General features: G+C 30.5%; 1 protein-coding gene and 1 long non-coding RNA gene across 3 annotated transcripts; one reads left to right on the forward strand and one right to left on the reverse strand.

Annotated features, from left to right (window-relative positions):
* Positions 1-7: 7 nt before the first annotated feature.
* LOC136981738 (uncharacterized) lies at positions 8-19,876 on the reverse strand. The gene is made up of 3 exons (XR_010881766.1): positions 19,819-19,876; positions 1,235-1,337; positions 8-248 (listed from the first exon to the last, which is right to left on the reverse strand). It is a non-coding gene; the product is annotated as an uncharacterized lncRNA (long non-coding RNA).
* LOC136981732 (alpha-tocopherol transfer protein-like) lies at positions 18,869-26,142 on the forward strand. Of its 2 annotated transcripts, XM_067278083.1 has the most exons (6): positions 18,869-19,024; positions 20,347-20,449; positions 22,178-22,420; positions 22,863-23,056; positions 24,508-24,621; positions 25,591-26,142. In XM_067278083.1, the coding sequence occupies exons 2-6, from the start codon at positions 20,362-20,364 to the stop codon at positions 25,942-25,944; spliced, it is 993 nt and encodes a 330-aa protein (XP_067134184.1). In that variant the 5' UTR covers positions 18,869-19,024; positions 20,347-20,361; the 3' UTR covers positions 25,945-26,142. The 2 variants fall into 2 exon arrangements, with proteins under 2 accessions (XP_067134184.1, XP_067134183.1); XM_067278082.1 differs by lacking the exon at positions 18,869-19,024 and having other exon boundaries at positions 20,291-20,449.

A 26,142-nucleotide genomic window follows, 5' to 3' on the forward strand; every position in this document is an offset into this window, starting at 1 on the left:
CTTACTGTATTGAAGAAGAAAAATATATCTTCCTTTCTGATCGGGTTTTGGCAAAAATTGCACCATATTTAACGATAATGCATGCTACAACTTGGAAGGAAGAAGATCTTTAAAATACTGAGGATATTGCACTCTAATTTCGTAGTAATTCTTCAGCAATTGCAGAGATCTTCCCATTTCATATTTTCTGGCGCGAAGAATTCCCAGAAGAAAGATGTCGTCCATACAGCATTTTATTCCTTGATCTTCTACACAAATAAAAAATATCAATAGATTTAAATCTGACTTCATATCTTAAATATATAAAGTTTAAAAGTTGTATTTCGTCTTATTAGTCTGATGTTTAATACAAATATCGTTGTACTCAGTCCTAATATTCTGTAGTCTATATAACACTGGAACGTATTGGAATCCACTCAATTTGACCTCCTATTTTTGAAAATCTCTACATTTTTAGATTCATTAACCCAAAAATAAAGAAAAAAAAACGTTCGTGTATATGTATATATATGTGTTAGTGTATGTGTATGTGTGTGTGTGTTGACGACAGTTTCGTTTAAATCTCAGGATGACTTAATAATTAAGAAACGGGATTTGACATGGTAGCTTGTGTATAAGGGCGTTAAATTTTCGTAGTTAAAAATCGAGGCATGGGAAGATACAGGAGATTGTGTGCATGTCTCGAGTGGGATAGGACTTAATAAATATTTTACTCCTTAGTAGCATTTACAATATTTTTTTTATAAACCTTACCTCTACCTTCATAAATTAATACAAAATGGCAAAAAGCATAATTTTAAAAATAAAAAGACTTCTTGAAATAAGAATAAGAATAAGATTAATGAGATTTTATTTTTTATAAATTTATCTTGTTTGCTCCTGTGGATATTATCTACATCTCTGTTAAGGTCTGAACAGTGTCTTCCAGGTCTGGAATTGTACCGAAAAATCATTAATCTCTGAATCTATCTATCATTAATATAGTCTTCTACAATCTTGACAATATTCAAATCAGTTAGGTCAAACACAACCGTATGTATATTGTCTTAACAAAAACTTCAAATGTCAACATTGTGATAACTTACTTGCTAAGAAACTGCAATTTTATTGCTAACATTTTGTCATAGCCACAGTTGTACAAAAGTTATATTATATTTGCTTATAGAGAGTATGACATAATAAATTAAATAAATTTATGTAGTATTTCTAATTATAATAATAATATACGACTTACTTATAACTTTCTTAAAACTTTTCAGAGCATTTTCATCCCAAGGAAACTCTTCTTTGTCTTCCTCAAATATTGAACTTTTTATTTTCATTGTCGCCAGGTAATGCTGTAATTTATAATTAAATTATTTTTCTTGTATGATTTTAAAGAAAATCCAGTGACACTAATAAATTACATTAGCATAACTCTATTTCCTTTAATATTTCAGAATAGGATAAGGATTCAGAAACGAAATTTGGCATGGTAACTTGTGTATAAAGAGAATTTACATTCGGTGATTAAACATCGAGGTGGCAGGGAGATAAACAACAGTCGCGATCATATCTACACACAACGTTAAGTTCTCTTTTTAATAATTAGTAATACAAGTTATTTCTTAATAACTTCTTGTAACGGATAACACCACAGTCAATTTTCTCTGTTTGGGTTAAAGTGTCTTAAACATAAGGGAAACTTAGGCAACGAGTTTCCATGATTCGTCACTACTGTATTCGCAGATTTATAGCTTGTAAAAAGTATATTGCTGTCTACAAAAGTGTACATCATTACTCTATTGTTATAATCTTTAGTTAGTATTTTCAAATGTATCGTTTATGCAATTTAATTTTCTGTAATTTATATCAGAGAATTTAAACCGATATTTTCTACTTCTATTATTTTATAAAATGATGTTTTATTAATCTTAAAAACCAGTTATCAACAAAAAGAAATTCTTTTTATTGCTATAAACTCTTTTTCTTGTTTCGACCTTTTAATTTTTAATTCTGCTTCATTTTTTTTATAAAAGTTTTAGAGGTAAAAAGTCACTAATCCTCCACAAGTCAGAAAAGGAAAGATAATTTAAATTTTTGTGTACCAGTTTATAGTACAATTGAGTAAGATTAATAACAAAATCTGTCTCCGTTGGTTTTTTAAACGATTTTAATTTTTCTAAAGATGTTTTAATTTTACAATTGTAATTCCGTGTAAATACTTTTTATGAGACTAAACACATCTAACTGAATATTCGAGTTATAAGACATAATCATACAGCAAATGCACTGCAAGTTTTAATTCCATGAACAAAAGTTATGGATTTATATATAATCTAATTACTGTAAAACACAATAATAAAATAAAGACAAAATTATACAATTGACTCGTTTTTTCCTTAACTTTCTGAATATTCATTTTTGTCTCGTCATAATAATCTATTATAAGATATATTATTTCAATACAGTAATTTATAAACCTGTTTAAAATATAGAGCAGAGGTTAAGAACCTGTTCATATTTACTTTACAGCTTTTATAATAATGAATGAGAAGAAAATAATCCGAGATTATTTTGTTCCATTGAGACAATAAACGAATTTTTCATGGAGTGTTACAGAGACCATTTTAAATATTCTGAACATGCAAATATCATACAAACTTAAAGTTAGTCCAATAAAATGTAGAATAAAAACGAAAATAATTTTGAAATGTTCAGTAATACTTCACCGAAATCTTAAATTAATTAAAAAGATTACAAAATGTATTTAAAATATTTAAATGTTTGCTATAAAATAGTTATAATCAAGTGATACAAACACTACAATTGTTATCATATAAGTAATTCATTATTGATACAGGCGCACGTAAATAGAGATATTTATTCACGTCGATCTCAGATCAGTTTCAACAAAAGGAACCATTTCTTTGAATTTTAAATAATGTCTATTCAAATTAAGAAAATAAGAGCAGAGAAATGAAATTGTTATACTAACCTTTGTCTTTCTAAAGTGTTTCTTACATGAAGACGAAAACAGGTTAGCCTTGTTATCTGGTAACATCCAATAGAAAATATTATGACGTTAGTTATATTATGACGTGGTAATTTTTTGCATTTTTTATTATCTACTAGTTTTTTTACTAGTTTAATTCCAACTTATATAATCTATAAACCTAAAACACAAATTAATTTTTGCACTTATTAAATATACTATAGATCGCATTTAATTGTATTACTGCAGGCAGGTGCAGTGTATATGTATTTATATTAACAAATATATATTAAGCTATTGTAGATAAATAAAATAATTTATCATCTTTTTATTTATTATATACAGAACACGTATGAATATTTTAAAGCACAAGGTTAAAATGTCTTTTATTTTTAACTTCCTCGAGATATATCAATTAATGAAATCTATTTAAATTATAATTTCATTTAAGATTTCATACAGAAAAGTAACACAAGTTTCCTTGTCTTCAATTTTGACATCACAATAACAAAAACTTCATTTGGTGGAGTCTTTTTTTCTTAGGCTCTGTGTAGTAAATCTTTATACACCAGGGAACCTTTAAAGATTTGTTTACGCTTTAAAATATAGGTTTATTCTTTAACTATAATATCTTATTCACGAGATGTGTGTAAAAATTCCATTAAATACACAAGATGTTCCTGTATATTAGAGGATACAAGGAAGTACTGACGTCTTTAGTATTGTTTTTTCAACAACACATGTTACGGTCAGTAAAATTTATTTCCTATTTTATATAGAAAATCGCATAATAGAAGTAAATATACAATTGAAACTTTCTTATAACTTAACATAATATTTATTCTAATTTATTATTTGATTTTATCGTCAACAAAGACTTGTTTTTCCACGTATATCGTGGTTTTTATATGGCACAATTAAAGAAAGTTTATTAATTTATTTTTAATATTACAGCTCTTTTTGATTAATTCCTTTTTTGATATTACACGAATAAACAGGTAAAAATAATAAAGATAAAATATTCAAATTTAATTAATTCAAGGGTAACTATTTGCGGAATACTAAGCTATATATTTTTTATACAGAATAATACTGCTATTTCCTATACCTGTCACGTAAACCTAAATGTTTTTCATATAAAAAATTTTATGACATGAACGACCTTAGTGTGTCCTTACATATAACCAGAAAATAAAATAAAATGACGTTTTAAAATTTAAACTTTCAAATTTTACAAAACTTCTAGAGCATTCCTATTATTAAAATGCAGTATATAATGTTTACATTGTAATACACGGTAATTTTATGAAGTATTGTAAGAAAACACAAGTTCAATATAAAATGTAATTAGTAGTTAACAAAATTTCAGAAGCTATAGACTACTTTAAATCTTAATTTTCTTAAAAGATTCTCGTTTTTGACTTGTTGTAGTAATAAAATACACACACACACATACATATATGCATACTGTATATTACATACTTTCAGTTACTTTCGAATTCAAGTCGCGTAACGATAATGCAGTTTATCTAGTTTTGCTATTTTTTTACATTATAAATAAATTATTACTTTCTACTTGTTTAAACGTTACTGTCAACAATTAATGTACAGATTAAGAACTATTATACTTTTACCGCTCTGTAGGTACTAAGATTTCGGACCACGATGACCTTGCAAACACGACCGACGTATTGAGGTTTACGATCTGTTTGCCTTTGATTCTGCTGCATTCTGCTACGTTAATATTAAAAATTTCGTTTCGATTTATAAGTTAACCTTTATTTCTTAAATTCATAATAACAGAAGTATAAAATACTATCTTGATTCTTTTCAATGGATACGCCAATGGAAGACATAAGCAATTTACCAGGAGGGGTAAACTTTCTCACAAGTATTTATATCCAGAACTGGCCTTATAAAATGCTATCTTTGTTTAGATGAAATATAATTTTCTAAAAAATGTGGGCTATTGTGTTAAACGGATAAAAACATCGAGTATCTTTACAGTCCTGACTTTCTCCTCACTGTATTAAGATTTGCACGAAATTCAGAAAATTATATAATAAATTAAATATTTATTGATAGAAATTAATGAAATTTCGGCACTAATTAGATTAATATAACATAAAAATACATATGAATTTATTCTTGCTGTAACTGCATAATAGTACTAGAGCATACTGCCAAACGTTGACAATAAAACATGTATATTTTAATAATATTAAGTTTGCTAGTTTAAAAGTGTCCTACACGTAAAACTTTAAGTATATATAGCTGAATAATTGACATGTAACTTTATATTCTATATAAAATTTATTACAAACTGTTATTATACATATTATTTTAAACATTCAATTTAAATATACTGTGATGAATGTAAAGAATCAGCAGAGTCCCTAAAAACTTTAAACATTCATAAAAAATAATGAAAAACCTTCGTATGGAAGTGTTGTTTGCATTATAAGTAACGTAGGATAGCAAATATTTTTGACAGAAACATTTGTAGTTTTGAAAAGTCATCGATAGTTGGCGCTGAAGACATTCAAAAGTCAGAACATATAGCAGTTATCTGGCAACTTCGTGCACGGGCGCCATTTACTACACCTAAGTACCGTACTATCTTCACTGATTAACACTTTTTAACATAACTAATAATGTAATTAAATTATTAATATAAAAACGATGCAGGAAAAAGCTTATTGTGCAGACGTCTAACATCATTTGAAGGACGAAGACCAACGTATCCAGCACTGCTCTCATTTATAACCCATCTAAAGACAATCACAGATTCTTACAATTGTAGTAAGCTATTTTATAGAAGCCTTATGACACAGTAGAGATCATCGCAGTGAGGCAAGAAGAGTGCGAGTCTCTCGTCAGTTTGGCAGGAAAGTTTGCGAATTTGAGAGATTGCATTACTGTATTAAGTTTTTGAGGTTAAACGTCAAAGAATTAAATAATGAATTATCTTATTTATTACACACACAGAAAGTATAAACACAACACATTTGCTATTCAAGCTTGACACAGTTGTCATTGTTAATGTCCTTCAACTGCATCTAGTGAACAGATATACAAGTTTGTATAAAAATCAATACATAATAATTGTTAATGTTTAATTTATATAATTAAAACAGCTACAACATATAATTAATATCTACGAGATGTAATTACGTATAAAATTTTTCTTTTTTGTTTTCAATTTCTTTCACTTGTACAAAGTATTAATTGAATTACTACAGCAACTTGTAAATACAATTAGTTAACAAAGTGTCATATTTACAATTCACTTATTTTAATTGTAATATAGTTTAACAACTAAAAGTTTTGATATATTTTATATAACATTTATTGGTTTAAATATTCAAAGATAAAACCTTATTATATGCAAAATATATTTTTTTATGGGGGTAGATGCATTTTAAATAAAACATACAAACGTATTGAAATTCATTTCGTCAACATGAATATCATCGTTAAGGCAATTCTAAGCCTCTTAATTCCTCTTTTACCGAGTAAAATGAGAGATAGAATAAGTATATCTAATTGATTATTTATTTACATTAAATTTTTACATTTCAGTTTTTATAGTTGTGTAAAGAAACGAAAACATATATTACAAAACGACTGAAATGTCTTTGCACGTTTACACTAGAAACGGTTCTATGTAAGAGAACAATGTCAATTTTGACGCTCTTCAATAACCACAATAATGTTACACGATAAAACAAAATTTATTCTAAAAGTTTATTACTTTCTTATTACTTGCAACAATGCGAAGAGACTGTGAGGACCCGAATATAAGAATAACGAGAATCGATATAAAATTTTTATTTTATTTGCCAACCGATTTTCGAAAGTTAGGGTTAAATCAAACACAGAAACAAAGAACGGAAAAACACCCGACAAATTTTCTCATAAAAATTAATCATAACCTTCGTTTCCACGGTAATACTTCCTTGTAGAAGATGAGTTAACTGTTGAAAAATAATTATATCATGTAATTCACTATTGGTCAAAAAGGACTTCCACCCTTGATGTGCATCGTGAAATCTCGAACCTGAGATCCCGAAATAAAAGGAAAACGAACGATGACGCAACTGGAGAAAAGTTTCAACAACTGTCCAGTGATTGTGTGTGTGTGTGCCCTGGACTATCATCTCCCGCCATTGAAGCCGTCCATCCCAATATTCTTCAGTCCATTTGACTCTTATACTCAAGTGAACTCTTGTTCTTCGGACTTTATCAACAAATCTCAGGATTACTAAGGTATTTATCCTACTCGCGATGTTTTGTAAACTCTCTCTCTCTAGTCAATCGAGACACGGTTTAATAATTCGATTCGATGATATAAATAATACTTCCAAATATGTTAATTGATGTATTCCATATCAATCCCAAAATAAACGGCTATTTTTATTTAACTATAGAAGAGTGTGCGTTTCTTCCTCTATTGCCATCATCCGGCATCCCACGATTCCGAAAATAACGCGTATCTATCCGCGAGAAATTTGACAGATTGGTGTCAGTTCCTGACGTGAACAGGATCCTACGATCCTCGTCCCTAAATAAACATTGACCGCTCGATCCCTAGTCATCCTTTCGACAAACGAGGTCGGACCTCAAGGCCTTGTGCCGTTAAGAGGTAGAGAAAATAAGAATCATCTTCCATCTCCTACCCTCGGTTAACATCACAAGACACTCGAACTTAAAGCATCACGTATAATATATAACACTAAATTACAGTATTTTAAAGAAAATTATGTCATTTATTATTGTCAAATTTTTCTGAAAATTGTAGATATACTTGAAAAAATTATAACTAATTATTCATAAATAATTAACCTTTAAAGGCACTTTGAAAATCAAATCGATATAATATACATTTGTTATAATTTCTGATAAACTATATAAGGAATTTTACTTTATTTTCCTTTCTTAATCATAAAATGAATTTGAAATAATTTTTATTTACTCTATAAAAGAGTGATTATAATAATTGATTCGTATATTACAGTTGCTTCTTCATTCTGATATGTCCACACTACACGAATTCGTCAGTCCCGATTGTCTGCCCTTTGAATTAAGAGGAAATTTGCCAAGTTTCGATCCTAATGAAGCCAATAATATGATTAAAGCTAACGAAGAATTCTTTCGCAAGAACGAAGAGTATTTGAAGTTGTACGAAGAACAAAGAAGTAAAAATTTCAGCGAAGGAGCATTTCGCTACGTTAGTGAAAACTTTGAAGACTGCACAATTCTAAATGATATAAACCTGTGCTATTCTGATGTATATTAAGTTTTATGTAGACATGTTTGATTTAAATTTTTTAAATAATATGTAACATAACAATTGGTAATAAATTGATATATAAAATATATATTTAAATGTCATTAATTAAATTAAATGATTGCTTGGAAGTTGAGTCACAAGGAGAAATTTTGCCTTGTGTTTCCCTTTATGTGCATAACATTTTTTCTTTGAGAATTAAAATTATTATTGATTAAATTTTTAAATAATGGAGGAGAGATTAATGACAACTGGTACGACTTCATAATAAACTATAAAAAGTGTTGTAAAACACAAAGCGGATAGAAAGTACAGTAATTACCCAACTACAGTCTCGAGAGGTTTGTTTATATTTTGTAATTGATTTTACATGTAGTCTGAAAAGGGATATTTACGCATTCATTGGTTCTTCATATTTGGCTATGTCATATAATGGTTTTAAGCAGGCAATATGTAGCATAGAATGACGAAGAAATTAACAAGGAAGTTTCATAGGTAATGAAAACTGTTTCAATCAATAACTCATAGCAATTAATAGCAGCATTCAGATGTTCTAATTGTACAAATTAACTTTAAAAGTCATTATTTATCATTATATTTATGAATGACTTTTACGTAAAATTGTAGAATATGTAATTAAAAGTAAATCTCGGTGAAAAATTCATTTAAAAGTTAACAGTTTTAGCACAAAGTCCATCTCAACACTTTTAAAATAACAATTGCACATGGCAGGGTTGTCTTATTAAAAACACTTCTCTGTCTCCTGTCTCTTATATGCGAAAATTGTTTAGATCCATATATATATGGTGTAGCATACAGAGAGGAAGAACCTCAATACTTGATCGACATCACCTCAATGAGATGTCAAAATACGAGCCGGTAGCGAAGCGGTTCCGTTCCCTAAACACTGGGAGTTCAGTCGTGGGTTCTTGCCTCGCCAGGACAAGCTGACCATGTTGAATTTTCCGGGTTTCCTCCAAGTCTGTAACCTCTGAATAAGGGCAAGTTTTCCTTAAAAAGACCTTCTAGAAGGCACGATAGTATTTAAATTAGTTTATTTCTTATTAGCAAATAAATTATAATAAACTCTAAGGAAGTGCGGTATAGTATATTGGAGGGATGTACAGTAAATTACAAATACTAGATTTATAAATTGAATTATTTCATATTATAATTAATATCGTATTATTTCGCTCATTAATCGATATGAATTATTGTATATTATTAATTATATTTTTATTTTTTAAATATTATTTTATATTTGAACTTAATTAATTAATACGAGTACAAATTACACAGTATAATAGGCGATAAACTGTGTGAACTACAGGGACAAATGTAAAAATATTAACGTTAAATTCGAATGTTAGCAGTAAGATATGTAACTGCATTACATGAAGCTACAAAAGTAATTCAGTTACTTTTATTATATCTATCTGTATATAAATAAGTGAAGTTCTATCCCAAACTTCATCTCGTTGAGTTGGTTTCCGTGTGTATCACTATTCGATATAGTGATTCAGGTTCGATCGAAAGCATACCGCCACACTCAAGTTAGACAATATTTACAGTTTATTTACAAATCAAATGTGTAGAGCGTACAAGTTCGAAAACATAGTATATACAGGATAACAAAGCGTAGTGCCTCACGTATTAGATTGGCTTCCTGGAACTATTCAACACTGGAGAGGCCTCAGTCAGCTTCTGGAGTTGGCTCACCTGCACGGTCTCTCCAGTCTCCGCACTTAGATGTCCCTGAGATGTTTACCAGAGGATTACACTCTCTGTAAACTCAGCGGGTTGCCCAAGTGCCTGAGACTACCGCGTTACCAGTCTCTTGCCCTTTTCTCCTCCCTCTCCCGTTCGCTCCGCTATTTAAGTGTTTTTTGGACGAAAAACTTCAGACCAATCACCAACCGTTTTTTCGTGAACAGCTTACACTTAGGTCCACTGTTATGCGACGAGAATGGAGCTTATATTAACATAAATAAATAACAGCTAACCCGTTATAAAGCTATATAATCACCAAAGCCAAATTATCGGGCTAGAGTCGGCTATAATAAATAATTAATAAGACAATTTGGCACTAGAGCTTGGCGTTAGGCGCCATCTCTTACTAAATTTAATAATTATAATATATAAAGGGACTATATGAAGACATCAACAAAGTTCTACAAAAAATGAACGTAAAGATGGCTCCAAATACGAAAAATTACAACATAGACTAAGGCCCACGAAACCCAACACAGAACCAGAGAAAAAAGAAAAAACAAGATATGTAGTGTATACCGTGAACCTGTACCACAACTAATTTCTATATAGGAGAGACCAAACGAAAACTAGGCATAAGATTAAGAGGACACATTGCAGACCTCAAATACCATAGACTAAACTTTGTTTTCCATGATCACTGTTTACTTAACGACTGCAACACAGACAAAACTAACGTTCAAATCCTACACAAAGAAAGGAATATGTATAACAGAAAATTTAAAGAAACTGTTTCAATCCCAACCGCCAAAAATTGCATTAATAATAATCTAAGCGTAAGAATAAACGAAAACTGGTTTAAAATATTGTAAAACACACTGTATACATTAATCGTTTGTGATTGTTGTAAGAATTACATTGTTGTTACCATCTATAATACCTCTGTAAATATGGAAATTTCTACTACGCAGCAGCGCATAAAATGAGGCAAAAACAGCCATAAGACATTAATGTAAAAGAATTTTTATGTCCTTGTGAAAAATCACTTATTATATTTCGTAATATGAACACAACCACGGTCTACATCTTCCAGATATTGTGATAACTGGATATTGTAAAATAAACAAAAGATTATGTACAGTACAACAGGTAATCGGTTAATCTACTTCCTGTTAGTGTTTTTAAAAATATTTTATTGTATACGGCATATCTTATACATTGTTTTTATACCAGATACAAATACTGTGTGTAAATGGGATTACTCTGTTTATAGAAAAAGTAAGATACGTGTCGATTGAGTTTAAAGCTTGCATGCATGGCAGATCGAATATGATAACGGTAAGAACCTTGTGTTAATTTTGTTTGTCAAATACTTAGTGTAATATTTTAATTGTTGTATTGTTTAGTTGACTGATGAGGGGCTCTATGCTTGTGCAAATGGCACGCCATTTGCACGTTTCGGGCATAGAGACTAAACTAAATAAAGAGGCAAACAACCAAACACCTTAAGTTGCTGAGAAAAATTTAATAAATAACAAACGTTTTCAGCCAATTCTGTTGGCCATCATCAGGTTAAACAAATTCGAATGCAAACACAAAATGGAACAAAAAATTTAAATACAAATAAATAAAATAACGGATAAAATATACATATAAGAAAGTAAAAATTAAATATAAATAACAAAAATATATAAAAAATATGTATAGGTTAAATAATAAACTACACGAAACTCTAATAAATGCAAGAAGTGCATTTATCAATAAATTATACGAAATTCTGACAAATACAAGATATGCAGTGATAACAAAATCAAGGCATTAAATTAAGAGCTATCAAACCTCTTAATTAAATATTTCCATGCCGAAGGCAACCCTTCAGCATCCCTGGCATTAATGCAGGCATTATGTAATCTGCTCTTAAATATTTCAATTTTTTCGGCGCAAAACGCTAAAGTCGGTGAGTGTACAGGTTTAATGATGTCTGCTTCACCCCACTTGACTACCGAGCCTTCAACCTGTGCCATCTGAGATAGAATTGTGGCGTTAGATCTTTTGCTGATGTTGTATTTGTGCTCCCTCAATCTAATCCCTAAGCTTCTATTAGTAACTCCAATGTAGTTTTTATTAATGCCTAGTTCTTGGTTTTCATAAGGAATTTTGTACACTCCAGCCATTCTTTCTTTATCAATACGGTCTTTGTCGTTCCTTAATAATTTGTACAAGTTGGGAGCCCTCTTGAAAATTAACTTGGTATTTTTGCGGGCTGAGATTTCCTTCATGATAGCTTCTTTCTTTCTGTCATACGTGAACTTTGTGAATTTGCGGAAATCCCCTCCTTGAGCTTTTGTTTTGTTATTCTTGTAGTTTTTGATTAGTGTGGTTATCATATCCGCCCTGTACCCTAGAGTTCTAGCGATATGCGATATCCTGTAGATTTCTTTTTGTCTATCAACCACACTACTGCAGTAGAGAAAAGCCCTGCGAACAAGGGCACGGAAAGCAGCCATTTTGTATTGGTAAGGATCATTCGAACGCGATGGAATGTACAAAGGGCTATGCGTTGGTTTTACGTACACTTTAGTAATCAAATGTCCTTCCTTGAATTCGATGTCAATGTCTAAAAAATGTATCCGTGAGGAACACGTCTGTTCAATCTTTAGCATGAGGCCGTCATCGTTGTTGTTGATTCTATTAATAAATTCCTCGATTTTCCGGTCATTTTTCCATATTACAAGGACATCGTCCACGTATCTTTTAAAATACATAATGTCATTCATGAAGCCACAAATAACACTCTTTTCTAACCTTCTCAATACAAGTTCACACAACAATCCTGACATAGGACTTCCCATTGGGACTCCCCTTTTTTGTTTGTATTGACGGCCATTAAAAGCGAAAAAAGATTCATAGCAGACAAGGTTAGCTAGCTCTATCAAATCATTACTGTAATTTGCCAAATCTGGGCTTTTGCTGTGCATGAAATCCAAAAGCGCTACCTTGCATGACTCAATTTTTATAGAGGGGTATAAGCTCTCGTAGTCCATTACGGTTCCAACCTCATTATCCATTAAAATTAGATCTTGTATCTCATTAACCACATCCCTAGGATCCTTTGCCACATATACGTTATTCTCGAGCTGAGAGGTGAGAAACCTATGTAATCTCTTTTCAAGAAAAAAGGTTGGTCCTCTGCATCTTTCAACTATGGGTCTTACTTCCTTGCCCTCTTTATGGGTTTTGGCAAACGCAAATAATCTCGGCATACCTGGCCTAGGATTCCGACAATTTTTGAGAAAAGGTAATAAATTAGTGATTTTAGCTTTTTCAAGTTTCTTAACTCTTCTGTCGACGCTATCGATAATCTTTTCGTCAACACGCTCGCATTCGGTTTTCTTAATATAATCATCCAAAGCGTCATTATACGTTTGCCTTTTCATGATGACTAATGTTTTGCTCTTGTCCGCTCTAGTAGTAACCAAATCGTTTTCTCTAAGCCAGCATTTAGTAAGTTTGATGTATTTACCGGCATCACATCCTTTCCTCCAAGCCATCCGGTCTTTAATGACAGTTTTCCATCGGAGGTATTCTTTTTCTAAAGGATCTAGCCCAGATATTCCTCTTTCTATTTCTTGAATTGACGCGTCCCAAGAGTTTGAACTTTCAGGGACATAGTTCGGTCCCCACTTTAGAAACTCCATGATCTTCATCGGGACTTCTACCTTGTCCCATAATACGAATGGCTGCTTTCCGTGCCCTTGTTCGCAGGGCTTTTCTCTACTGCAGTAGTGTGGTTGATAGACAAAAAGAAATCTACAGGATATCGCATATCGCTAGAACTCTAGGGTACAGGGCGGATATGATAACCACACTAATCAAAAACTACAAGAATAACAAAACAAAAGCTCAAGGAGGGGATTTCCGCAAATTCACAAAGTTCACGTATGACAGAAAGAAAGAAGCTATCATGAAGGAAATCTCAGCCCGCAAAAATACCAAGTTAATTTTCAAGAGGGCTCCCAACTTGTACAAATTATTAAGGAACGACAAAGACCGTATTGATAAAGAAAGAATGGCTGGAGTGTACAAAATTCCTTATGAAAACCAAGAACTAGGCATTAATAAAAACTACATTGGAGTTACTAATAGAAGCTTAGGGATTAGATTGAGGGAGCACAAATACAACATCAGCAAAAGATCTAACGCCACAATTCTATCTCAGATGGCACAGGTTGAAGGCTCGGTAGTCAAGTGGGGTGAAGCAGACATCATTAAACCTGTACACTCACCGACTTTAGCGTTTTGCGCCGAAAAAATTGAAATATTTAAGAGCAGATTACATAATGCCTGCATTAATGCCAGGGATGCTGAAGGGTTGCCTTCGGCATGGAAATATTTAATTAAGAGGTTTGATAGCTCTTAATTTAATGCCTTGATTTTGTTATCACTGCATATCTTGTATTTGTCAGAATTTCGTATAATTTATTGATAGATGCACTTCTTGCATTTATTAGAGTTTCGTGTAGTTTATTATTTAACCTATACATATTTTTTATATATTTTTGTTATTTATATTTAATTTTTACTTTCTTATATGTATATTTTATCCGTTATTTTATTTATTTGTATTTAAATTTTTTGTTCCATTTTGTGTTTGCATTCGAATTTGTTTAACCTGATGATGGCCAACAGAATTGGCTGAAAACGTTTGTTATTTATTAAATTTTTCTCAGCAACTTAAGGTGTTTGGTTGTTTGTGATTTAATTTTGCTGAGTGAGTTCACTTCAATAAATAAAGAGGGAAATAAAACCAAGTGTTTAATTTAAAACTCAACTTTGGGTTCATAGTCCAACAATCGTCAAACACGGTTTCAAAGAAGAGATAAATTATAATTACATTAAATAATTTGGAACTGGAAGAAAAGAAATCGGCCCAAAGCGGAACTCGAACCCGCAACTTCTGCTATCCGTGCAGACACGTTACCAGTTACGCTACCCGGCCCTTCGGTCCGCTCTTCTCTTCCAGTATATATAAGCTAACGCGACGACCATCGACGGCCATTACATTTAGTAAGAGATGGCGCCCGACGCCAAGCTCTAGAGCCAAATTGTCTTATTAATTATTTATTATAGCCTACTCTAGTCCGATAATTCGGCTTTGGTGGTTGTATAGCTTATATTAACATCCACCACTTGTTTACGTTTAGTAGTTTTATATGGCAAGCGGTCTATTTTCTGACTACACATGGGTCCAATTGTCAAGTTCGCGCTTCTTTTATTTCCTCTCTGCTAAAACGCCAATACTGTACAAAATATATAAAGCGAAAATGTTTGACTGCCTGTTTGCTGGAGGTAATCTTGTGAATAATTACAACAATAATAAACTACTTAAATCACCCGGAGAACAAGTTTTATTTAAATCGCTGCTTACGCACTTTTGCATTTGCAAATTTTTTTATGATCTCCTCATACGATAATGTGAGGTATATCATTTTCAATGGACAGCAAGACTAGATCAGAAAGCTTGTCTTCTGCAAGAGTCGACCTAAGGTACAGTACTTTATGATTCAATAAAGAAATTATAATTTAAAAAAACTGTGTTTTCTATTTAATTAAAATCTTGCGTAAATTTTGGGACACCCTTTATAATACAAAGTAGGTACAGTACATCTCATAGGTATCTCTGTAAAGTATTAAAGAATATCTTAACAAATAAGAAAATACTTACTCACACGTCAGCTGACAAGTGAAATTCACGCATAAAGCGCGGGAACACGCTCGGCAGTGCTGGCGCTTCGAAATAGACTCGCCAACTAAAACGGCAGCGCCTGTGGCGGCAACACTGGTGATGTAACTGAGGCGGGGTGGAACTCTGCCCATGTACTCGACCCGCGCGCATCTCAACAGATAAGGCCATTCACATACTGGCCACACGCTCGCAATCAAAAGATCGAAAAGTGAAAAAACAAATTTCCTTTAATTTTCTTTACTACTGAGACGCCCCGTAGGACTTAGCGCCTGGAGCAGTTGCTCTGTTCGCCCTATGGTAGGGCCTGCTCTGGATGTGAGAAACAAATTCTAGAAGGACACCCTAGAGGCAGATGTTAGTTTACGTGGGCAAACTAAGTAACGATGATTACAGAACATACAATGTATGAAGCCATATACAAATCGCACAACGCCGTGAGCTGTGGAAAAATACAATTAAAACCGTCAATTCGTAGTATCACCACGCCCTCTGAAGGGCATAGGACTAGGAAGATAAAAAGATTCACTCTATAATTACATAATGTTTATAACAAATCACATTGCAATTTTCTTTTAACGTTTTGAGCTGTTCCATAGAAACAATAGTATCTAAGTAACAGAATTCGCTTAATAGAAACGAATACAGTGTATAATTTCATACTTTAAGTACACTGTAATAAGCTAATTTTTATAAATATTGAAACCGTAAACTCTGTATTTTATTATCTGATACTATAATCTGAATTAATTGATTATATTAATTTAATTCTTTATATAAATAAGCTCTAGTTATTAGTTTGTTCCTAACAATTGTTATAAGTTATTCTCATAAGTTAAAACAGTAGTTACATAATTGGAAACCTGATGTTAAAAACCAGTTTAAATTTGTCTTATAGATGGCACAAATGAATTTATTTTCTCTTAAGCTATCATTATACTAGACATGTGAAACGATCTCACCATCGTAAAATGACTAATGAATTTTTCATGAAGTGCATTTTAAATATTCTGGACATGCACACGTCAAACAACCTTAAGATTATTCCAATAAAATATTCAATAGAAACGAAAAGAATTTAAAAATTTTCAGTAACACTTTACCGAAAAACATTAAATTTATTACAGATATTACATAATGAGTTTAAAATATTTAATATTTGCTATGATCAATTGGAACAAATGTTGCATTTGTTACAGCATTTGTGCCACTTGATCATAGTGAAGAAGCATTTTAATAGTAGGAACATTTCGTTTGAATTTGAAAAATGTGTGTTTGAATTGTGAAACTAATATAATACAATAAATGATTTTATATTTTTTAATTAATTTAAGAAGCAGAGAAATTAAATTGGTGTAGAGTGAAGACAAAAACAAGTTTGCCTAGATATCCTGTAGCATCCAATAGAAGACACGATTATATTAACACGTGATTTCTTGCATAATTTGTTTTATTAGTTGAGCCAATTATTTTACTAATTCACAGTTAAGGTTTATAGATTGTATTAGAAAGATATTTAATGAAGTTTGTGTAAATTATTATTAGATTATTACAACTATTAAAATAGTAAAAAAATTTGTAAATAATGAAAAAAAAAGAACAAATTACAACGCAGTAATGTAAATAAATCGCCTATTGGACGTTACGAAATATTAAGAAAAACTTGTTTTCGTCTTCATATAACAAAAACCCATTAAAAAGACTTCGGTAAGTTGTATGTGTATACACCAGAGGACCTTTAAAGATCTGTTTACGCTTTAAAATATAGGTTTATTCTTTAACTATAGTATCTTATTCACGAGATGTTTGTAAAAATAAACGACAAAGACTAACATTTTATATTACTTTTAATTTATTGTCTGATTTTTTCGTCAACAAAGAGTTGTTTTTCCACGTATATCGTGGTTTTTATATGGCACAATTAAAGAAAGTTTATTAATTTATTTTAATATTAGAGCTCTTTTTGATTAATTTCTTTTTGATATTATAGGAAAAAACAGGTAAAAGTAATAAAGATAAAATACAATTGAATTAATATAATTTGAATAACTAATTGCAGAATTCTGAGCTATACATTTTTATACAGAATAATACTGCTATTTCCTATACCTGTCACGTAAACCTAAATAATTTTCATATAAAAAATTTAATGACGTGATCGGCCTTAGAGTTTACTTATACGTAACCAGAAAATAAAATAATATTGATGTTTTAAAATTTAAATTTTCAAATTTTACAAAACTTCTAGAGCATTCCTGTTATCAAAATGCAGTATATAATGTTTAACATTGTAATTTCATGAAGTATTGTAAGGAAACACAAGCACACTATAAAATGTAATTAGTAGTTAGCAAAATTTAAGGAGCTATTGACTAATTTAAACTTAATTTTGTTAAATTATTCTCGTTTTAGACGTGTTGTAATAATAAGATACACGTACACATATATATTTGCATACTGTATATTATCTACTTTTAGTTACTTTCGAATTCAAGTCTCGTAACGATATAATAATATTTAATTTATTTTCCTTTCTTAATCTTACAAAGAATTTTAAATAATCATTATTTATTTCATAATTTATAATAATTTATTTTTATACTACAGCTGCACACCTTCATTTTAATAACGTCAGTCCCGATGTCTGCCCGTAGAATACGGAGGAAATTTGCAAAGTTTGGATCCTACATTGAAGCCAATAATATAATTAAAGCTAACGAAAAGAATTTTAAAATTTTCAGTAATACTTTACCGAAAAATCCGAAATTTGTTACAAATATTACATAACGTGTTTAAAATATTTAAATATTTGCTATGATCAAGTGAAACAAATGTTGCATTTGTTACAGCATTTGTGCCACTTGATCATAGTGGAGAAGCGTTTAAATAATAGGAACATTTCGTTTGTATTTGAAAAAATGTGTGTTTAATTGTGAAACTAATATAATACAATAAATGATTTTATGTTTCTTAGTTAATTTAAGAAGCTGAGAAATTAAATTGGTGTAGTGAGTGTAACATCCAATAGAAGAGACGATTATATTTTCACGTGATTTCTTGCATAATTTGTTTTACTAGTTAAGTCAATTATTCTATTAATTCACAGTTTCGGTTTATAGATTGTAATAAACAGATATTTAACGAAGTTTGTGTAAATTATTATTAGATTATTACTAGTAAATAGTAAAAAAAACTTGTAAATAATGAAAAAACAACAAATTACAACGCGCTAATATAACAAAATCGCTTATTGGACGTTACGAAATATTAAGAAAAACTTGTTTTCGTCTTCACTACAAAGACTTAGGTGAGTTTGCCAGTTTCATTTCTGTAGCTGCTATTTAAATTTATTAAGATAACGTAAAATAAAGTAGTAGTGTTATATGTTATTTTCGTAATTGAAATACATATCGTTTAACGTTCAAACGAATTGTTTGTATTATCAAAATTGCTCTACAGTCGTCATTAATAAAAGTCTATATTTAGAAGCTCCTGTAGCTGTAATAAATATCTTATATAATAATAAATGTAATATTAGCCAGTTGATTATTAAAGACTTTATAGCAAATATTCAAAAATAAGTTTCGTAATATTTATATTAAATTAAAGATTTTTGTAACAGTATAGGATAACTGATAATGTTTATTTCGTTTTAAATATAAAATAATAATAAATATTGATATAACTTTCAGGATGTTTGCATTTTTAGAATATTTAACACGAGATTTAGCACACAAAAATTTCGTTAATTGTTTAATTTATGATAATATCGTTACATTTTTTTACGTGTTATACAGTTTAGTTAGTATAATAAGTGCTTTAAATAGATTATAGACACACAAGACTAACATCGGATAAAAAATATTAACAGGAACTTCACCTCTGTTCTAAATTTTAAACTGGTTCGTAAAATAATATAAAAAAGTGATCAGAAAGCTGATAAAATTGAGCTTGGCCTGGACGATATAAATATTAAGAAAGACTGTTGGAGTTAACGAAAAAAATGTCTAGTTTTATGTCTTATATTTTATTTTGACGCTTTACAGTAATTAAATCATATGTAATTCTATAATTCTTTCTTTATAAATAAAAATATCCTACCTTATATTTGTTAACTCATGTAGAAGTATTTAGCCTCATAAAAACAACTTTTAGGTTTCAGAGGTCGTGAAACATCGAGATTCCAAAAACCGGACAGAAGTGTTAGACGGTGACAATACAGTATTATGTTATAACAGTAAAGTAAAACTTTTAGCTTATTACAAATACTTTCTCTGGTTATGTTGTAATTACCGGAAAATAAATTAATGTAGCATCGTCAATTACGTCATATCATTGTTTAGTATCGTTTCTGAACGACCTAGATTAATTCGCCGTCTGTTACAAATTAAACACTACCTTTTATTCGTGATTAACTTTGTAATAACTGTTGAAGTAACTAGGCAACTACAGAAAAAAGATGACGACGTAATCTAGTTTAATTTGGCGGGTGTTGCACGTGCACTTTTGAGCATGCGTACTTGTTATAAGATTAGTTTTATGGTTCACCACCAGAGCGCTGTAACTTATCAATGTCACCGGATTGTATTTAAGATCACACAGTAAAAATGATTTAATTGAAAATTACAGCACTACGTATCCAGAATGAAAATAAAAAGTTCAATATTTGAGGAAGACAAAGAGGAGTTTTTGTGGGACGAAAATGCTCTGAAAAGTTTTAAAGAAATGATAAGTAAGTGAAATATTTATATTATATTTAGAAATACTACATATATTTGTGGGGTCGGCACCTCTTTACTGCCTCGTCAGAATGGACACCACTATGTGTTCTAGGATAGACACAGAAACGTTGACGGTTTCAAATTCGGAATTCGCGCGAGCGGTTACGTGCGCGTGCGACCGGATTCGGGATGGACGGGAGGTGAGAGACGGCGGTTGGGAAGTGAATCAGTCGGATACAAGGTTAACAACTAAAATAACCGATGTAATTCAACTAAAAAAAAAAATACAGCTTCATATATCGAATATCGGTCGAGAGACAGGGAGTTTACAAGAAACCGCGAGTTGGTATAGATACCTTTTATGCACTTATAATTGTGCGGACTTCCTGCTGGATGAAGTTCGGTCGGGTAGGAATCCAGAAGCGGTTGGGGAGGTGTTATCGTTTACTCTGCCTTGGTTGGCGGTCGGGAACGATGGAGAGCCGGAGGATATAATAATCCGTATTGGCAGGAAGTTCGAAGGTGTTCCTAAAGAAACACAAGGTGTAATATTCCGGGTGGTCTGCGCGACGTCGATACACCTGTTTGTTCAGGGCACTTTGTTGATGCACTCGCGTACTCTCGACGACCCCTTGTCCTTGAGTCTCTCCTGAAGTCACGTTATCCTTCTTCACCAATCGAGAAATTTTTCTATTAGTTCCCAGTGACATATTCGATGAGTTCCCTGGGAAAGAAAACGACTCCGGGAAGAAAGATGCGATCATCCTCCGGCATTAAAATTGAAAAAACTTTTCGAAAGACAAAAAATGAATTTCTCTCCAAATTTTCGTTAAGTCCGACACTCACATATTTATTTAATTTATTATTTTCTTCTTAGAGATTACTGGAATTGCCCTTTGGGTTTTCGCGTCAACGTAATTCAATACACTGATTCTGTAACTCATCTAGATTTCGAGACTCCTAGGCTTTTAGCTCAAACTGTACTGTATATATTTCAAACATTTTATATTCATTTCCAAGTAACTTTGATAGTTTTTTGGCTTCTGTTCAGTGAATATAATTATTATAAAATAATTGTATACATCATAAAACCTAAACTATTCAAGATCTCAGTGTATATTACGAGTAACGGCACCAATTTTTATATTTGTTTAATAACTAGTAAACTACCTGAATAAATTCATAACAAATATGCAAACAACTTAATTTATTATGTACTACACGTTCGAAATGTGTAATCTGAAAGTTAGAATTTATCGATTTTAATGAGAGGATTAAGTCCGACCCTAAACGAAACGTGACAACTCACAATCTTTTGTGTCTCCCCATTCGTTCAAAATTTAATAACATCAATGACTCGTATCGTGGCATATTATTTTGTTTACTAACCATTACGTTATCTTCAGATATCAATTTAAATGAAATAGACGCCAAAATACACACTTACACACAATAATAAACACACAAGTACACACAAACGGCAATTTTTTTTTTCTTTTCTTTTTCACTTTCATGGATTCAGGTGTCTCAAAATGTCGAGATTTGCAAAAGAGAGGGTCAAATTTAAGACGATTTTAATATTTCCCCATGCTATATATACGGTAGCCGGGAAAGTAAAACAACACACCTAACAAATCTGACACTAACATGCTGATAAACAGGAAATCAAACTTTAAAAGTTTATATGTACAAAACATAAGGTTAGATAATAAAATTTTGACATTTTTTATTTAACGTAGAAGGTCAAGGAATAAAGTGTTGTATGGACGACATCTTCCTTCTGGGATTTCTTCGCGCTAGAAAATATGAAATGGGAAGATCTCTGCAATTGCTGAAGAATTACTACGAAGTTAGAGTGCAATATCCTCAATATTTTAAAGATCTTCTTCCTTCCAAGTTGGAGCATGTATTATCGTTAAAGATGATGCAATTTTTGCCAAGACCCGATCAGAAAGGAAGGTATATTTACATTGAACAATATGGTGAGCATTGTTACTAAATCGACAAAATAATTGAGAAGTTAAAATTACTGTAAAAATATAGATTCTATTTTTTATTAAACTAACCTTATAAATATATTTGTTAGTTTATAATAGGTTTATTTCAAAATTTATTTCATGTTTAACTACAAAACTACATTCAAGTTTCATAATAAATAGTTATTTTAGCCTAAAAATTAAGTTTATATTTAATGAAAAGTAAAATTGTTTTATAATTATTTTACTGTTTAAAGTACGAGTATATAAAATGTTTTGTGTTGAATTTCCTTCGAAGATAGAATATTTTATTGTAGAATAAATTATTTCAACTAAATTTAGATAATTTATTACACGAAAATGCATAGGAAGCAATTAAAGAATTTTTCTATTTTAATTTTTCTTGGAGTTTCTTATAAACACATTTAGTTTCTTGTTTCTTTTGTAGCTAATTGGGATACTTCTGTTGCAAGTGCAATTGATTTTCTTCGTTGTGGTATGCTTTTCTTTGATCTACAATTAAATTTTCATCGTACTCAAAATAAATGTATCGTAATTATAGTAAATGCGGAAGGATTATCATTATCACATTTTCTTCAATGTACACCAAGTTTTCTGAATTCAATGACGAATGTTTTGTTCGTGAGTATACTTATATTTGTACAATAAAACAATTTATTTCTAACTTATATGTATATAATTGCTAAATAAAGCAATTTCGCTGTTTTAGTTTGAGTAATATCCTCTAATACTATTTTTTAAACTGTATATTTTCTTCCGGTTACTATTCGAAGGGGATTATTATTTCCTTTGCACATACCGGTTTGATTGGGCTGCAATTTCAAAAATTGTACACCTATAAATTCCCACTGTCTTTCTTTTGTCTATTTGTCTGTACTTTCTTAATCTACAGTATGGTGCTAGATAGATAAAAATCGAAACCAGTGAATTCAATTCAAATATTTGTCCTTGGATTGAGTTACATAGATGACCTTGTTGTTATCAGGAAACGTATTATGTACACGGGCAAGAAACTACAAATTCAGACTAAAATGCATAGTATAGTGGGGAATAAACGGAATGTATTAATATTTTATTATTTATATATCATAATATTGTAAATAGACTACCACCTAAAATACAATTTTTATGTGATTTTGAAGAATTACTACTGCAACAAGTATTTAAATTTTAGTTAGATACATTATCGAAAATTTGAATTGATACAATAGTTTGCATTTTATTATAAGAGTAAGCGGAAATGTAAAGAAATCCTTGTATGTACATACAAAAACGAGTGGTGAAATCAGAGTTTTGTACACGCTTTATTATAGAAAATATAGAAAATTAAAACGCACGATGTTCGCAATTAGTTCTTTTTGTAACCACACATCAGTACTTTCGACATTATCACTTTGTCTCAGTTTTCAAAAATAGTTTTTGCATGAATTATAAAGTCTCAAGGATTAATTTACTTTTTCAAATAATAATAATTAATGATTATACAAATAATTCTGGGCTACTTTTAAGTCTTTATCTTTTTATGCTTATGTCTTGATATTGTTAATCATCTGTCTTTAGTAAGAATCTGAAAAAAGAATTAAGACTTTACACTGACCCAGAATTATTTCTATGTTCATTATTATTTGAAAAAGATAAATTTTTTGATATTGTTATGGACAGTATTTTTTCTTTATGCTAAAGATTACAAGTGTAAACTTCCACTTTACTTAACAGATTGAACTGTTCAGAGACAAAACCATTGTATATTAAAGTTGGAAAAGAATTTTTTTTTTCCTGCTTTAATGTTCACTAAACGAAAATTCTTAAAGACAACATATAAAATGGCTTTCAATAGTAAATTCAGAAGTGATTTAGACGTTGCTATAAGTGGGTAGTTGTAGGAAAAGATCAATTATTTAATTGATTCCAACGGAGAAATATACAACGAAAATATAATTAGGAGAGGTAAACGTGGATATGCGAATAACGAAATAACTCCAGTTAAATAAATATTACCTAAAAGAAAATACTAGAAATCAATATATTTAATGTACAATATGAAATTAGTTTATTTTATCTTGTCTTTATAGAAAGATGCATACCAGGCTCGATATAGTGAAATTCATTTCGTCAACTTGAATATCATCATTAAGGCATTTCTAAGCCTGTTTATTCCACTTTTACCGAGTAAACTGAAAGACAGAGTAAGTATATCTAATTGATTGTTCATTAACATTAAACTTTTACATTTCAGTTTTTATAGTTGCGAAAACATATATTACAAAACGATCGAAATGTCTTCGCACATTTATACTAGAAACGATTCTATGTAAAAAAACAATGTCAATTTTAACCCTCTTTAATATCTAAATTAGTGTTTCTCTTATACGATAAAACAAAATTTATTCTGAAAGTTTATTACTTGCTTATTATTTGAAACAATACGATGAGATACTGGAATTGAAAGCATCACCGTATAATATATAAGACTTAATTACAGCATTTAAAAGAAAATTATGTCATTTATTAATGTCAAATTTTTCAGCAAATTGTAGACATACAGTAGAGCGTCGATAAGTGGAACGTCGGTAAGTGGAATGGCCGGAAAGTGGAACGATTTTCAGTCGGACTGTGTCGTGCTGAATCGAATGTTTTTGATACTAAATTTACTTTTAAAGTATAATTTTCATGTTTTTTATATTCTTTAATATATTTATTTTGTTTGTAGAAAATGCAGAAATAATTTTTAACGATACGATAGCCTCGATGATTATTATAAAAATTTTCGTTAGGCTTAAAATCGACGAAAATTCAACACGAAGCGACACGCAACGGAAAAAAATTCAACAGGAAGCGATACGCAATGGAGAAAAATTTGAACATCGGACAGGTTAATGTATTTTTTCGTACAAAGTCGGAAACTGGAACAAATCATTAACTGGAAGGACCCCAGTCCCCAATTGGTTCCACTTATCGACGCTCTACTGTATTTGGAAAAATTATAAGTACTTATTCATAAATAATTAACCTTCGAAGACACTGTGAAAATGAAACCAATATAATATACATAAGAAATTTTAATTTATTTCCTTTTTTAATCATAAAAAATATTTTAAAGGATTTTTATTTATTCCATAAAAGAGTGATTATAATAATTAATTTCTATATTACAGTTGCATCCTCATTCTGATATGTCCACACTACACGAATTCGTGAGTCCCGATTGTCTGCCCTTAGAATACGGAGGAAATTTGCCAAGTTTCGATCCTACTGAAGCCAATAATATGATTAAAGCTAACGAAGAATTCTTTCGCAAGAACGAAGAGTATTTGAAGTTGTACGAAGAACAAAGAAATAAAAATTTTAGCCAAGGCACATTTCGCTACGTTCGTGAAGACTTTGAAGACGAAAAGTTGAAAAAACTTTTAGAAAAATCTGAAGAAAAGTTTAAATCTTATTCACACGATCCAGAAGCATTTTTGGCTGCTATGAAAGAAGATTCTGACTTTGAAATTACACATTTCTAAACGATATATATTTATGCCATTCGGATGTAGGTTAACACTTATGTAAACATATATGATTTAAATCTGTTAAATAACATATATACTAACAGTTGATAATATTGGGTAATTCTTGGCTGGAAATTTATATTTAAGTGTCAATAATTATGAAATGTACAGGTACACAATGTACTTTTTTGAATAAAATTAATTTACATAAAA

This window comes from Centruroides vittatus, unplaced genomic scaffold (assembly GCF_030686945.1).
Source record: "Centruroides vittatus isolate TY-2023 unplaced genomic scaffold, ASM3068694v2 contig_790, whole genome shotgun sequence".
In the NCBI taxonomy this organism is placed as follows: domain Eukaryota; kingdom Metazoa; phylum Arthropoda; class Arachnida; order Scorpiones; family Buthidae; genus Centruroides; species Centruroides vittatus.